We start from the raw sequence: 15,751 nt of genomic DNA on the forward strand, positions 1-15,751 counted from the left end.
GCAGAACCTTCAACAGGGCTCCGCCCGTAGCCCCGCCTCAGCCCCGCCCCCAACACGGCCGCACCCACGGGGCCCAGCGCCTCTGAGACTTTGAGCCTAGTAGCTGTGGCAGCGGCAGCTAGAAGAAGCAGCTGGGGCGGCAGGTGAGGTGATCGCGCCATTGCCCTGTCCATGGGTCCACAGCCAGGTGCTCAGACCACAGGGCAGGGGAAAAGGCTGGGTTTGCCAGGACCAGGGCAGGGGGTCAGCTGCTTTCAGTATCTCCACTTAATGCGGCTGTTCTCAGCTCGGACCTGAGTCTGGTCTCCTCAAGTGCTGGATCTTCTGAGATTTCCGAGATTTCCAGCTCAACCTCAATGGGGCTGCTTCTGCTGCTACTACAGTCCTCACTGCTGCTAATGCTTCTTTTGTGGCTGCCGGCGGCGTCCACCAACCTGGGTTGGCAGTGTCCACGAATACCCTTCTCAGCGTCCAGAGACTTTAATGTAAAGTACGAGGTCCCCAGCTTTGCGGCTGGGGGCCGGGTACAGGCCATGGCAGCCTACGAGGACAGTGAAGTCGGGAGTGCAGTGTTTGTGGCCACACGCAATCGCCTGCACGTGCTTGGGCCTGACCTGCAGTATATAGAGAGCCTGACCACCGGCCCTATCGGAGATCCTGGTTGCCAGACTTGTGCGAGCTGTGGTCCAGGACCTCATGGACCACCAAACGACACAGACACACTGGTGCTGGTGATAGAGCCGGGATTGCCAGCCTTGGTCAGCTGTGGCTCAACCTTACAGGGCCGCTGCTTCCTGCATGAGCTGGAGCCTCGGGAGAAAGCCCTGCGCTTAGCAGCACCAGCCTGCCTCTTCTCAGCAAACAATAACCAGCCTGAGGCCTGCCCGGACTGTGTGGCTAGCCCCCTGGGCACGCGTGTGACTGTGGTTGAGCAGGGCCATGCCTCCTACTTCTATGTGGCATCTTCACTTGACCCAGAGTTGGCCACTAGCTTTAGCCCACAATCAGTGTCCATCCGTCGCCTTAAGGCCGACGCTTCTGGATTCCAACCAGGTTTTCCCTCGCTGTCTGTGCTGCCCAAATATCTGGCCTCCTACCATATTGAATATGTGCACAGCTTCCACTCAGGAAACTTTGTCTACTTTCTGACCGTGCAACCAAGCAGTGTCACAAGCCCTCCCAGTGCCCTGCAAACCCGTCTGGCCAGACTCAATGCTATCGAGCCAGAGATGGGTGACTACCGGGAGATGGTCTTGGATTGTCATTTTGCACCTAAACGCCGGCGTCGGGGAGCACCAGAGAGCACACAGCCCTACCCGGTGCTTCAGGCCGCCCACTCTGCTCCCGTGGATGCCAAACTGGCTGTGGAGCTGAGCATCTCAGAGGGCCAGGAAGTGCTATTTGGGGTCTTCGTGGCTGTCAGGGATGGCGGCTCTGGCATGGGTCCCGATTCTGTTGTGTGTGCCTTCCCCATTTACCAGCTGAACGTCCTGATTGAAAAGGGTGTAGAACACTGTTGTGACTCTTCAACCTCTCCTCGCCCCTGGAGAGGTCTCAACTTCTTTCAGGCACCCAGTGTTTGTCCTAATCCGGTGAGCAGAAAGATCGGGCCCCTGACCTGTGAGTACTCTGTGGGGCTGAAATACAGGCCGTTTCCTTGCTATCACCGAAAGGGCCTGGGTGGGAGAAGGCAGGCAGAAGGAAGCATTCTTTTCTCCCCAGCTCCTTCCTAAGTGCTGGAGGCAGTGGGGGAAAGCAGGCAGATGAAGCCACGCTGAAGTTTATCCCAGCATGAAGCTCACGCCTCTGCCTCACTTTGCCCTGTCATCCTTCCTGCCATCTGATTTTTTAAGGTACTTTCCCTGGTTGTGTGAGGAGGGGCTAACATCATAGTTGCCTCTGCCAGTACAAGTTCCAAATTCCAGGTCAAATGCTAGGCATCCCCTCCAACTTGACCACCACCCAGGCTTTCAGGGACATAGAGAAAAAAATATATACAAAGGCAAAAACTACATGGCAGATGCTCATAATCAAAGATTCACAGCTGCTTGCCAATGTAGTTTCATTTTTCTATGAAGGCACTGTGTTGCTTTGCCTTCCAAAGACGGTGGGGCAGGGTTGCCAGAGAACCCCCACCCCAGCAGGTTCTGGGGAGCCTTGGAAGTCTGGGGGCTTCTTAGGGAGCCTGCATGTTCTGTGATTTACTAACCCATTCTCCACAGGGTCATTACAGGAAAATCTGGGACAGAGTGGAAAGGCAGTTCCAACTCAGACCTAGAAGGTTCTGGGAAACCTCACCCCAGTCTTGTGCAAGCAACTATAAGCAATTGAGGATGAGTAAAGGCGTAGGAAGGGCTGGCTGGAATTTGTCCACACTGGACTTTCTGTCACTGGGGCCCTCATGTCAGGGAGGAAGGACAGAAAAAAATAAACAGGAAACAGGATGTCTTTAAAATGCTACCTTGAGGGCCTAGGGGTTTAACTTAGTGGTAGAGCCTACAATATATGAAGTCTGGGTTTGGGGGTCAAAAATAAGAAAATGAGAACAAAAGTGCTTTCTTGAGGACAAAATTAAAAACAGCTCCTTAAGCCATTCAAACAGTCTCACACCTAAGACTACTGAGAGATTCGGGCAAGAAAAAAAGGTTAAATGGAGCATTGGATGAGTGGCCTTCTATCCACTGGTCCATAGCTACACCCTCAGAGTCTCTGGCCACCCAGCCCTTGGCTCAGCCAGGACAATTTTTGTTTGTTTTCCCCCTACCCTTTTGGACATACTAGGAATTGGGGTTGAGCTGGGGTCTCACACCTGCTGGTCAAATGCTTTACCATTGAGCTGCATCTCCTCTCCCTTTACACTTTGAATTTTGAAACAGAGTCTCACTAAAGTTGCCTGGGCTGGCCTTGAACTCACTCTCTAAACACAATCAATTCTTGAACTTGGAACCCTCCTGCTTCAGCCTCTGGAGTAGCTAGGGTTAGAGGCCTGTGCCCCCAGGCCTGGCAGTGGCTGTGGTACTCTTGACTGGTTCATTCCCAGCTTCTGTTCATGCCCTACATGTATAGAATTCACACCCAGTGTCAGAGGAGGAATTCATTTTTCTTTTAGAGCCTGAATGACCAAATCCAGGGCCTCAAGTATGCTAAGACTCTACTATGGGTTATATTTTCAGACTTTGTGTTTGCTTGCTTTTTGTTTTTTTGAGAAAGGGTTTGTTATATAGCCAAAGCTGGCCTTGAATTCAGGTTAGCCTTGAATTCAAGATTTTCCTGCCTTCATCTCTCAATGCTGGTATCACAAGCATGCACCAGGCCTGGTACAAATGTCTTTCTTTTTTCCCTGCAATACTAGAGAATGAACTCAGGGCCTTGGACATCTTAGGCAAGTGTTCTGAGCAACATCCCTAACCTTGGAGTGGGGGTCTTTAGCCTCTCTTCCTCAGCTGAGTACATTTAGGTTGAGAAAGCCTGGAAGTAAGAACTTTTTGTCTGAATCTAGATGGGAAATCAGAACCTCTCCCAACTTAGCTAGAGGGGAGTGGGTCATGACCACATAGTGCCAGGTACCAGGAGAACTAATCTTGGGCCCTGCCAAGTCTCTGAAGATATGTCAATTAGTGTTTGTCCAATGACTAAGTGTGTCACCTCTCTCGTAGCAGCCACTGTGTACCCATAATGGTTGATCTAAAGACTAGTGCCTACCCACATGGGCTCAGGTAGGGCGTGGAACAGCTATGAGGAATAGGACACTTAAAGCAAGTGTTTTCCGGCCTAGAGACCTTAGTCAGTCCTGGGAACCATAGTTAAGACCCTAGGGCCTAGAGGGGGGCAAGCAGGGCTGTGTTCTTATGAGTTGGTGCCTCTTCTCAGTGCCAGAGCCCCACCTGTCTCTGAGTCATGATGAAAGCACCTGGCAAGCTTTCCTTCTCAAGTGATGACAAAGTCCCAGTCCCCACCCAAACGAACATAGACCCAGGTGAGGTGTCTAGACTCAACACTGCTTGATCTCCCCTCCCCCCCATGCTTATCGCTGAGGTCCAGGAATGGGTTAACTCTGTAAACTGAAGGAGGTTCTGAACACCTAGGGCTCTCTCCTGGCCCTTCCTGTTCCTCTACCCTAACCCCAGATGTTAAATACATACATTGGCTTCCTGCTTTCCCAGGACTAGTCACAACCCTGTCCTAAGAATTACACCTGCTGGTTAAGAGCAAGGCAGAGGTGTGTATCTCCCAACTTCTCTCTTTGTGTTTGTTTCTCTGGGTAACAGTCCTGACTATCCTGGAACTCACTTGGAGAGTATCAAGCGTGATGCTAGCAGGCTCAACTCACAATCTCCCAACTTCTTAGGCTTAATCTGGCATTCAGGTCATGGGGCTTTGTTTTTTATTATTTTTGTGCATGAGGGAAGTGTAGGTAACTGAAAGATCTATGGAGACTCAGGGAAAGGAACCATGTAGCCAGTCTTGTGAAGCCACTTAACCTCAGGATTTAGTCCCCCATACAAGTAAGGAAACTAAGGCCCAGAAGGGACATTTGCTAAGATGAACTCACAAAGGTAGAGTGGAGCCAGCAGGGGGCGTGGGAGCACTCTGGTTAAGTGGGCTTCTGACTAGGATCTTGAGAGGTTGTGAGGACCTGGATAAATGAATGGATGTGAGGACCGATGGGTCTACAGGACTCCACAATTCATCATCAGATTAGACATAGCAGGACAAGACAGGTGAAGGGGACTCCCACACAACAGGGAAAGGGGACTCCCACACAACAGGGAAAGGGGACTCCCACACAACAGGGGTGCCCCCTGACCCCGGGCTAGGCACAAACACCAGTTTTCACAGAGATCCTTTATTAGGCAGGAAAGAAAAGTTAAAGTGGCTGCTCTCTGACTCAGGCAGAAAAAACAGCAGCAAATGACCTGGCAGGTGTCATTTTTAAGAAGAGAAGGGGAGGTCTGTGCTAGAATGGGCTAGGATTTGGTGATGGAGGGAATAGGGAATGAGGAAGAAGGTGACCAGGACAAGGAAAAGGGGTAGGGATATTTGTCCCGGAGGGACAAAGGGCTGTCTCTGGATAGAGAGGAGACAGATGTGGTACATAGGCAAATGGCGGTTTGTAAAGGTAAAGAGGGAAGCCATGTGTTAGGTGAGGTGTTTAATTTTAATTGGGCATGTTAATTAGGTGAACCAAAGGGGGCTTCTGATTGCTGGACTTTAGTAGTCAGCCTCAGGAGCAGAAATGGCCAGATAAGGGAATAGACCATGGTGGCAGCTTTAGGATGTAAGCCAATGGCGTTTAGCAAGGCAGAGGGGATGGGAGAAAAGGGGAATGCCTGCCGGAGCTGTGCTCACTACTCTCAAGCCGACCAGAGTCCTTCAGTAGGGGATCTGGCTCTCCAGACTGGGCTCTTTCCTCCCTGCCCTTGCTATCTCTACGAGCTTGGAGCATGGTGGTAGTAGGTAAGGGGCGGGCTTTGGGCCTCCTCTAGTCAAGCAAGGTGAGGGATAGTAGTTTGGAGCTGCTGTAATCCCTGTCAAAAGCCCCAAAGAATCAGTGTGCGGTCCTAAACACTGACTGCTTCTCGTGCCTGGATTTCCCCAGCCTGGTGTAGAGGCCTCCAGCCCCAGCTTTCGCTGTCACTACTTCCCTTTGCTGATCAGGAGTGGCTTCTCACGGGTGGACCTATTCAACGGACTCTTAGGGTCAGTGAAGATCACTGCACTGCATGTGACACGCCTTGGCAATGCCACAGTGGCCCACATGGGCACTGCAGATGGGCGCGTCCTACAGGTAGGTCCTCTACCCCACCACCGGCTGGCCCTGCACCCCTGTCTCCCACCCCTGCTGTTTTCCTCATAGCCGACCTATCACAGGTGGAGATAGCCAGATCATTCAACTACTTGCTGTATGTGTCCAACTTCTCCCTGAGCAGCAGCGGGCACCCTATTCAGCGGGACGTCAGTCGCCTTGGGAATGACCTACTCTTTGCCGCTGGGGAGCAGGTGAGGTGTGCAGTGTCAGAACTTGGGGTTCGGGTGTGGCATCACAGCCTCTCTGTCAAACACAGAGACATTGATGTGTGGACCTTACCTCTCTAAGGGGGGCCAGCAGGGTCAGTGGGGCCCAGTTTCCACCCTCGGCCATCGCTGAGACACCTGTTGTCACCCCAAGGTCTTCAAGGTGCCCATCCAGGGCCCTGGCTGCCGTCACTTTCTCACCTGTTGGCGTTGCCTGAAGGCACAGCGTTTCATGGGGTGTGGCTGGTGTGGCGACACGTGTGGCCGACCAGAAGAGTGTCCTGGCTCCTGGCAACAGGACCACTGTCCACCTGAGATCTCGGAGGTGCACCTTCCCTTCCCCCAGCAGGGCTCAGGGAACAGAGGGACAAGTGGGAAGGGGATGTCAAAAAGTCCTGATGACAGTTCTCCTCACGCTGAAATGCCCATAAGAAGGACATTTTTATCAGAGGGGTGGCACACAGAAAGACTTCAGGGGTGGGGAAAAGTCTGAAGAGCTAGCATGTGACCCCGAATGTCTGGAGCGAGACAGGCCAGGGGCATGGCAGGGACTCTGGGGGAAGCAGGAGGGGCTGACGGAGTCCAACCCCACACAAAAACTTGGGCCTTTCTCTCTGGTTCAGTTCCATCCTCGCAGTGGACCTCTAAGGGGCAGCACAAGGCTCACCTTATGTGGCTCCAACTTCTACCTGCGTCCTGATGTGGTACCAGATCTGGGCACACACCGGATCACCGTGGGCCAAAGTCCCTGCCGACTGCTGTCTAAGGGCTCTTCAAGCCGTAGGTATAAAATGGCCCCTGCCTCCCCTATGCCTGATGAGAGTGACCAAGCAGCCCCTCATCTATGTTCTGTGAAGGGTAGGGATAAGCAATATTGGCGTCTTGTGTCTAAGATGTCTCTGTCCCTTTCTGAGCCCTCATGTCCCCTACTTGTCTGTTTAGTTGTGGACCAGACAGGTTAGCTCCTGTCCTGTTCAGTCCTGTGTTGTCAGAAAAAGGCATGGGCAGAGGTGCCATTCTCAGGTTCAGAAAAGCCCGTGACTTGCGGCAGGTAGGCAGCATCCCCAGGTGATTCCTGACTGAGCTCATTTTGCCCTTTTTGGTGTCCCAGGACAGAGTTCCAGAAGGTGTTTGTAGAGGAACTTGAATGTGAGCTGGAGCCTCTAGTCACCCAGACAGCGGGAACTACCAATGTCAGCCTTTTCATCACGGACACACCAGCAGGCAAGCACTTCCGGGTAGACGGCAGCTCTGTGCGGGAAGGCTTCTCTTTCATGGTGAGTCCACACCTCTCAGTCTTTGCCCTTGGTCAGTGGCCGGTACACAAGGGATGGGCTTGGAATGAAAGGCTCCGTTTCCATACCCCCTTAGGAACCAGCGCTGACATCAATAACGCCCAACTTTGGCCCGCGGGCTGGGGGTACTTACCTCACCCTCCAAGGCCAGAGCCTGTCTGTAGGTACCAGCCGAGCTGTGCTGATCAACGGAACTCAGTGCCAGCTGGAACAGTAAGTGTTGTCAGGTAAAATGATGGGAGGCCACAGGGCCCTGCATCCTGAGTTGGCCTGATATCCGAGGGAACAGGCTGATGTCTAAGGTCACCTCAAGTCTCGGGTACAACGTAGTCCCTACCTATCCCTGATGGGATCAACCAAGCAGCTCCTTCCTTGTGAGACCCTTTCTTCTGTTCCCACCCAGGGAGCTGCACCAGGTGGGTACCTAGATACTGCCAGTGTGGAGGGAAGAGGCCCAGGTCACATGGTCAAAGTAGGGATCAGTTCCAAGAAGGATCTGCTGTCCCCTCAAACCCAGAGACAAGAGAGCCCACCACAGAGGCCACTGTCTCCAGTCGAGGGTACAGAACTTGTTCCGTCCCTGCCTCCTTGAAGGTCTTACTGGGAGCATCCTATCTCCAGACCCATGGGGTGTAGGTGTGTGGGAAAGACAGCCGACAGGAAGCAGGAGGGACTCGAAGCCCTGGAGGAGATAAGCCTCTCATCATAAGAAGGGGCCCCTGTGCCCATTCCCTCCTTCCTGCAGGGTCAGTGAGGAACAGATTTTGTGTGTCACACCTCCTGGAGCTGGTACAGCCATGGTCCCCATTCATCTGCAGATCGGAGGTGCTGAGGTGCCTGGCTCCTGGACCTTTTACTACAAGGAAGACCCCATTGTGTTAGGCATCAGCCCCAACTGTGGTTACAGGTAAGGGCCACCTCCTTGACTACTTTGGCCCCCTAGAAATGAGAGAGCCTCAAATGAGTCCTCTAAACCCATTACCCTACCTTTCTCCACAGTGGCTCGCATGTCACGATCCATGGCCAGCATCTGGCGTCAGTGTGGCACCTAGCGCTATTGTTCCATGATGAACAAAGCACAGTGCAGAACAGGGTGAGAAGAGCCAGCGGTGGCCGGGAGGGAGGAAGGCTGGATCAGTCCCCTGAGGTCCTGGGCTGAGGAGACTGGAGCAGTCAGGGGTGGGCCGTCTGCCTAACTGCTTTCACGTGGGTCTCAGCAGTGCACAGGGCAGTTTCTGGAACAGCAGCGTCAGTGCCGCCTGCCTGAATATGCGGTCCGAAACCCTCAGGGGTGGGCAACAGGGAATCTGAGTGCCTGGGGGGATGGAGCAGCTGGCTTCACACTGCCTGGTTTTCGCTTCCTGCCCCCACCCAGTCCACCCAGAGCTGGACTAGCCCCTCTGAAGCCTGGAGAGCATTCAGTTAAGTTCGAGGTAGGTACAAGGAAAGGGTAGGGACAGTGGGGGATTAAGAGCGTCCAGCCTCTGGCTGATCCTCATGACTGTCTCCGCAGTATATTGGGCTTGGCGCTGTGGCAGACTGCGTGAGTGTGAACGTGACCGTGGGTGGTGAGATCTGCCAACACGAGCTCCGGGGGGATGTGGTGGTCTGCCCCCTGCCCCCCTCCCTGCAACTTGGCAAGGATGGTGTCGCATTGCAGGTGGGTGACACAGCTGGCCCTTTCAGGAAACCATGAGCCGAGGGTCCTCAGTCCGGCTTTAACTGCCATCTCCTCTCAGGTCTGTGTAGATGGTGGGTGTCATAACCTGGGCCGAGTGGTTCGGTCAGGCCCAGGCAGGGCCTCACAGAGCACACTCCTTATGGCTCTGCTGGCCTTGATCCTGCTCGTCGCTGTGCTGGCCATTGCCCTGGTCTTCAACTCCCGGAGACGGAAAAAGCAGCTAGGTGAGTTCCCTACGTCCATCTAGACTCAGCCTGTACCTCCAAACTGTAGCATCCGCAATCCCTAGAACTTGGGGGTCTCGCACACTTCCTCATTGGAACTTGGCCCCCAGGGGTTTGGAGAGGTTCACCACCAGGGGCTGTCTTTCCACAGTGCTTGCTCCCAACCTGGATGGCCTGTCATCCCTGGACCAGTCTCCCACAGCCATGTCCCTGTCTACATTCTACTCTGGCTCCGACTACAGAATTGGCCTTGGTGAGATGGTGGGAGGCACTAGAAGCCAGGCTTGCCTCTCCCCACAAGCTCTCCCTCCCTCTCCCCAACAACATTCTCTCACATTGATGATACAGCTTCCGGACCTCTGAGCCATGAAGAATCGTCAGATAGTCGGGATGGAACAACTGTCCCACTGCTTCGGACAGAGTCTATCCGGCTCAAGGATTTAGACAGGACACTCCTGGCCGAGGTCAAGGATGTACTGATTCCCCATGAACGAGTGATCATCCATAGTGACCAAGTCATTGGCAAAGGTGTGGGGGATGGATTGGGAGGTGGGGCAGGGGCCGAGGAGAGGTCTCGAGATTCACATGTGCTCAAGGGACAGTTGGAATAGCCTCTGCCTTGGCCTACTCACTAACTTGCGTGACATTGAGCCTCCATGTGGTCACCTTTGGAGACTTTACTCTTCAGTGGCTTCTGGCGTGGATAAGTGGGCCTGGGAGGACTGTAAATGCTCCACCATCGTGTGGCTGCTGCTGTGTTTAATGTCACACCAGCCAGTTTGGGGCTCTGAGGTTGCTAGTTACAGCGGGCATGCCACGCGTCTGGGCGCTGAGGTCCCTCTTTACTGTCTTGCTCTTTCTAGGCCACTTTGGTGTTGTCTACCATGGAGAATATACAGATGAGGCTCAGAATCAAATCCACTGTGCCATTAAGTCACTGAGTCGTAAGTGAGGCATAGGCAGGGTGGGTAGAAGGGTGACCTCAGGCTGGGAGGTCCTTTGTCCCTGCTGTGCTGCCAGCTTATGAAGTGAACCTCGAGAGGATCCTTTCTCCCATCTCTCCACCTGACCCTTGTAAGGGGCCTTCCTGCCCTTGGCCTGACCTATGCTTACCCTGCAGGCATCACAGAGGTACAGGAGGTGGAAGCTTTCCTACGGGAGGGGCTGCTCATGCGCGGCCTGCACCATCCCAACATTCTGGCTCTCATTGGTATTGTGCTGCCCCCAGAAGGGCTTCCCCGAGTGCTGCTGCCCTATATGCGCCACGGAGACCTGCTTCATTTCATCCGCTCCCCTCAGAGGGTCAGTGCTCTGCCATCCGGGGTGGGAGGTGTCAGCCAGCACCCACGTCTGCCTGTGCTCACCAGTCTCCGTGTGCCTTCAGAACCCCACCGTGAAGGACCTCGTCAGCTTTGGCCTGCAGGTGGCCTGTGGGATGGAGTACCTGGCAGAGCAGAAGTTTGTGCACAGGGACCTGGCTGCTCGGAACTGCATGTGAGTGACTCAAGTAGCTGCGTGCAACAAAGGGTCAGGTGACGAGGATAGACAGCTGTAAAGGCCACCCTTTGCTCTGCGGCCCTAGGCGGTTTTCTGTCTACCTGGGCTTAGACAGTGTGGTTCTTAAGTCCTTTGAAGGGCTTGGAACAGGTGGGCTCAAGACCTGGTGGGGGCCAGGCGTTGGTGGCGCACGCCTTTAATCCTAGCACTCGGGAGGCAGAGGCAGGTGGATCTCTGTGAGTTCGAGGCCGGGCTGGACAACAGCCTCCAAAACAATACAGAGAAACCCTGTCTCATAAAACCAAAAAAAAAAAAAAAAAGACCTGGGGGAGCCGGTTCTTAGGCGAGTGCTCTGGCGCTCAGCTATAGCCCCGGTTGGACATGGGCTCCAGGTGCAGCTTCCTCTTCTCAGGCTGGATGAGTCGTTCACAGTCAAGGTGGCTGACTTTGGTCTGGCACGAGACATCCTAGACAAGGAATACTACAGTGTTCGGCAGCAACGCCACGCTCGCCTGCCTGTCAAGTGGATGGCCCTGGAGAGCCTTCAGACCTACAGATTCACCACCAAATCTGATGTGGTAAGGTACCCTCCGCTCCAGGTCCACTGACCTTCGTGCCTGAAGAGTATTTTGCCTTGCTTCTGCGTGATCTGAGCCCAGACACTCTCCAGCTTAGGCAAACCCCAGAGCTCATTTGTCTTGGGCAGATGTGAAATGGAATCTGGCATCTGCCAGAGAAAACGAAGTCTGTGAATTCATTCGCTCCTTACAAAGGATACAGGGCTTACAACTCTGAAGTTGTGGGAGACAGAAGGAAAAAGCTGTACAGTATTAAGGAATGAGCTCTGGGCAGAGGTGGGGTCCTTCAGTTCCAGTGGAGGACTCTGAGAGATAGAGGGCCTGGGGAAACCACCTGCCCCCTAACTTGGGGCGATAGTTGAGTCAGTCTCCTCATCTTTCTCCAACAGTGGTCATTTGGTGTGTTGCTGTGGGAACTGCTAACACGGGGTGCTCCACCGTACCCCCATGTCAACCCTTTTGACCTCACTTGCTTCCTGGCTCAGGGCCGTCGCCTGCCTCAGCCGGAGTATTGTCCCGATTCACTGTGAGTATGTAAAGGCGGACGGAGGGGGCAGGACTAGGCTCTAGAGACAAGGAGGGGGCAAGAGACCAACCCCCTGCCTGGCTTTTTGTCTGACCCTCTGGTTGGCCAGGAAAGGGAGCCTCTCTGGGACTCAGTTTACTTATCTGTGTGCTGGTCCCACCTCCATGTAAGGAAGGACTCTGAGAGGCCCTCACAGTTGCCATGGTAACAGCATTCCAACTCAGAGTCTGGGTTGAGGCCAGTGGTTTGGTTTCCCAGATCTTTTCCCCCACTCTACTCCTGCAAAGGGAGGGAGGAGGGCTGCTTTCCATCGCTGCCACTCGCTCAACCTCAAAGAAAGGTTTAGTCAGCTCCCACACCAGTCCCTCGGCATCTTCCCTGCATGTAGTTCAGAACTGTCATTCCCGAGGGATGGCGGCAGCTGTGTCATCAGTGCCCGTGGGGTAGGTTTGGTTCCCTAATCAGCAGGCATACCCAGGCTGTGCTCAGGTCTGCACGCTTAGAACAGGCAGAACCAGGTCACAGGTAGAGCACTGATGACTCCTGTCCCAGGCTGTGCTCCAGACAGGGTGTGAGTAGTTCTCAGAGCTCTCTCCATCTTGGCCTTGACCTTCCTGATATCTGTTGTGCTAATGCATACAGTTTGAAGCAGGGGAAATGAACTTCCCTGCCAGCCTGTGTCTAAGACGGGCTCTCTGGATAGATTAAGGTGGGGATTTCTGTGTGCAGGGCTCCAGTGGTAGGTTTGGGGGAGACAAAGGAAACAGGACTTGTGGGAGGGAGAGGGTGGCTGTGACGCAAGCAGGAGAGGGATGGAGCTCACGCTGCAGCACTGCTGGAGCTGCGCTGGCCCCTTCAGTTTCCTGAAAGTGAGACCAACGGCCGGGCCTCTGTACCAGGCATTAGTCAGTCGCTGTTACAGGCCGTCCCTGGTGAGCAGACGTGAGATTGCAAAGTGTGTTTCTTTTCTGCCTAGAGACGGCTTAAGCTAAAAGGCTTCAACAGGTCCACTCACTCAGCCACTGAGAAAATAAAGGCAATCTAAGTGGCACACTGCAGAGAGCATTCAGTAGGGAGAATCCCTTTTCCTTGCTGGGCTCCATTCTGCTCATCTGTAAAGTGGGTTTTATAACAACACTCCCCTCAAACAGTCTGGAACACTTAGACTGTAATTTAAAGTCATCCCTATGATGACAAGGCATGATCAAGGATCCAGCAGGCCAACCTACAGAACCTCGGCTTCAGAACCTCTGTGCCACTGGGGTCCTTCCAGGTGCTTCTCCTTCAGGCCCCATTTAACTTGCCCAGATCTTTTTTTGCTGCAGAGTTTTTTTGAGACTGGGTCTCTGTAGCCCAGGCTAGCCTTGAATGCAAGCAATTCTCCTGCTTCAACCTTACGAATTCTGGGATTAAAGGCTTGTTTCACTGTGCCTGGTATGTGTTTGTTGGATTGTTTTTGAGACAGGATATCACCATGTATCTCTGGCTATCCTAGAATTCACTATGTAGACCAGGCTGGCCTCAAACCCCTTATGCAGCTAAAGCTGATCTTGAACTTATGATCTTCCTCCCTCTTCTTCCCAGCACTGCTGGAATAGTGTGTGCCACCATGCTCAACTCTCTCCGCAGGGTTTAATTCATTTTACATCCAGCCTGGAGAAGGTGTGATGATCCAATTCACTTGTGAGCCTGCTAGCCATGAGCTGAGGATTTTGCAACTGTCTTTTTACCCTGTGCCCCTAATGCTGTGGTCTAGGCACAAAAAAGTTAGAGAACACACCAAGATGACAGGAATAAGGCCCCAGGGCATGGTCATCGACAACCCTACTGCTGAGATACCTGGCTCTGTCAGTGATGAGAAGAGCCTGCACTGTCCTGATGGGGCTCTAGGCCCTGTCACATTATCTTCGTCTCTGTTTTGTCCAACAGGGATTGGGCTGCCCAGGACTCCTGGGTAGGAGTATACCCTATACCTGACATCCCTGTTTTTACAGGTACCAGGTGATGCTACGATGCTGGGAGGCTGACCCAGCAGCGAGACCCACCTTCAGAGCACTAGTAATGGAAGTAGAGCAGGTAGCAAGTTCTCTGCTTGGGGACCACTATGTGCAACTGTCCTCCGGTTATGTGAACCTAGGCCTCAGCACCTTGGATGATGTAAATGTGCTCCCGGAGCAGCCACAGTCCTCGCCTCAGCACCACAGGAGCACGGCAAGGCCCCGGCCTCTCTCAGAGCCACCTCTCCCCACTTGACCTAAGCCCCCAGTAGGCCATGGGGACTGTATCTGCCAAGTGGCGTCTGGGCTGTGACAAGCTGCAGGGCACTGAACCTCCACCCTTAACTTTCTGAAGCCACTGGAGATGGAAACAGCACATTTAAGCCCCTCACGTCAGCACGAGCCAGTAAGGGCAATCTTTTTGTAGCATGTATTTATGGAATGTTTATTTTATACCCTGTCTGCTGGGCACAGAGGACTCGGCAATGATCATACAGAAACCACAGTGTAAACCAGTAAAAAAATAAATGGTTTTAAAGTACAAATTATGGTATATGCTGTGAAAGAAAGGAGGAGGCACATTGAGGGAATGGAAGATTGCTTTAGAGAGGCGAAAGGAGGCCCCCAGGAGGCGCCATTTTTACCAAAGGCCTTTCAGGTGGGAATAGTCCATTAGAAGCTAAGTTCAGATAAGAGATTTGGGGCAGAGTAACTAGCATGTGCAAAGGCCTATGACTCTAAAGGGGCTGAGTCTGCCAGAAGGCTCCAGAGCATAGGGAGGCCCAGATCTCATGGGGATAGGTTGAGTGTCCACGCATGCAACAGCCAAGTTGGCTTCTTCCAGGACACAAACTAGCTACTGCACTGCCCCTCCCTCGGTGGTCCTCCAGGTTCCCTGTATAGTACACAGACGCGTACATTTACTGCCGTGGTATGCAGGCTTGCCTGCCTCCCATCCTTGCCAGCATTGCATTTGCAACCCTGAGAGGGAAGCTCTCTCGGATAGGCGTCGGCTCCACACTGCAAGGAGCCAACCTGGAAGGACCAACTTCCTCGTCTACTTATACACTGAGGACACTACACCATAGCATCTGGAGGGGCATGTTCCTCTGGAGGAGAAGTCAATCTCACCTCCTACCTCTCCCCTGTGCTCTGACTGCCACAGGGGCCTCGTTGGTGTTAGGAGCTGAAGTGCTGGGGAGGCTGGGCCCAGGATATAGATCTCAGTATCGACTGTCCCTCGATTAAGCTCCTCCCCCATGGTCTTCCCACTCCTCTGGTTGGATGACTCCTAGGTCTGTAAGAAAGGAAGGCTCCCTTTCTGTGAGGACCTTAAAAATGCCCTGTCACAGTGGGGCCCAGCATTTGGAGCCAGAGCTCTTTCCTAAGTGGGGTCCCCTTGGGATGGCAGCCATCCAACTGTTTTCTGCTCTCATTGCTGCCTATCCTGGCATCTTGGGTGGGAAGAGGTCCTAGGGCTCCAAGGACCATAAGCATACGTGTTTAAAGTGTAAAAAGGGACCTCTCTGCTGGGAAACAGTGTAAAGATGAGGGTCCCGGGAGTGGAAGGCGGGGAAAACTGGCCGCCCGCTTCCGGCACTGCCTCTGGTGATTCTCAGCATAGGCACAGAGGAAGCCGTGGCCTCGCACACCTGGTCACACTGATTTATTGGCCACATGTAGTTGAAGACTGGACAGCTATGTTGTTCCTGAGCTTGGAGAGAGGTAATGGAGTTTCCCGAGGCACCCCCATAGTTGCAGCCCCTGCACCAGTTGGGGAGGGGTTTGCATCCCCCAACTTGTAGCCCTTTATCTCACAACCTCATCCCAAAGGGTCCACTCAGAGTCTTAAGCCACGAGTTGGGGTGAAAGGCTTACTCCCCCACTGACTCATCTGTTCACTGGAAAGGCTCAGAAAGGAAGGGGAACTTAGCATGG

At 53.4% G+C, this 15,751-nt stretch overlaps 1 protein-coding gene across 3 annotated transcripts; it reads left to right on the forward strand.

Moving 5' to 3' along the window:
- The first annotated feature begins 76 nt into the window (after positions 1-76).
- Mst1r (macrophage stimulating 1 receptor) lies at positions 77-14,358 on the forward strand. Of its 3 annotated transcripts, none has more exons than XM_021229971.2 (20): positions 77-1,592; positions 5,600-5,788; positions 5,872-6,000; positions 6,170-6,340; positions 6,639-6,799; positions 7,127-7,292; positions 7,387-7,523; positions 8,056-8,217; positions 8,310-8,403; positions 8,528-8,743; positions 8,824-8,970; positions 9,050-9,215; positions 9,367-9,468; positions 9,564-9,743; positions 10,079-10,159; positions 10,336-10,517; positions 10,600-10,709; positions 11,125-11,290; positions 11,680-11,816; positions 13,811-14,358. In XM_021229971.2, the coding sequence occupies exons 1-20, from the start codon at positions 357-359 to the stop codon at positions 14,067-14,069; spliced, it is 4,191 nt and encodes a 1,396-aa protein (XP_021085630.1). In that variant the 5' UTR covers positions 77-356; the 3' UTR covers positions 14,070-14,358. The 3 variants fall into 3 exon arrangements, with proteins under 3 accessions (XP_021085630.1, XP_021085631.1, XP_021085632.1); XM_021229972.2 differs by having other exon boundaries at positions 8,531-8,743; XM_021229973.2 differs by lacking the exons at positions 77-1,592; positions 5,600-5,788; positions 5,872-6,000; ... (2 more) ...; positions 7,127-7,292; positions 7,387-7,523 and having other exon boundaries at positions 8,081-8,217; positions 8,686-8,743.
- Positions 14,359-15,751: the final 1,393 nt, after the last annotated feature.

Source organism: Mesocricetus auratus, unplaced genomic scaffold, assembly GCF_017639785.1.
Source record: "Mesocricetus auratus isolate SY011 unplaced genomic scaffold, BCM_Maur_2.0 Super-Scaffold_100691, whole genome shotgun sequence".
Classification (NCBI taxonomy): domain Eukaryota; kingdom Metazoa; phylum Chordata; class Mammalia; order Rodentia; family Cricetidae; genus Mesocricetus; species Mesocricetus auratus.

Excerpts from the sequence above, each read along its gene's own strand:
- Mst1r (XM_021229971.2), top strand. The coding sequence starts at position 357 with ATGGGGCTGCTTCTGCTGCTACTACAGTCCTCACTGCTGCTAATGCTT. Across the intron at positions 6,001-6,169 it reads TCTTTGCCGCTGGGGAGCAG|GTCTTCAAGGTGCCCATCCA; the intron begins GTGAGGTGTGCA and ends TGTCACCCCAAG. Across the intron at positions 7,293-7,386 it reads GGGAAGGCTTCTCTTTCATG|GAACCAGCGCTGACATCAAT; the intron begins GTGAGTCCACAC and ends ATACCCCCTTAG.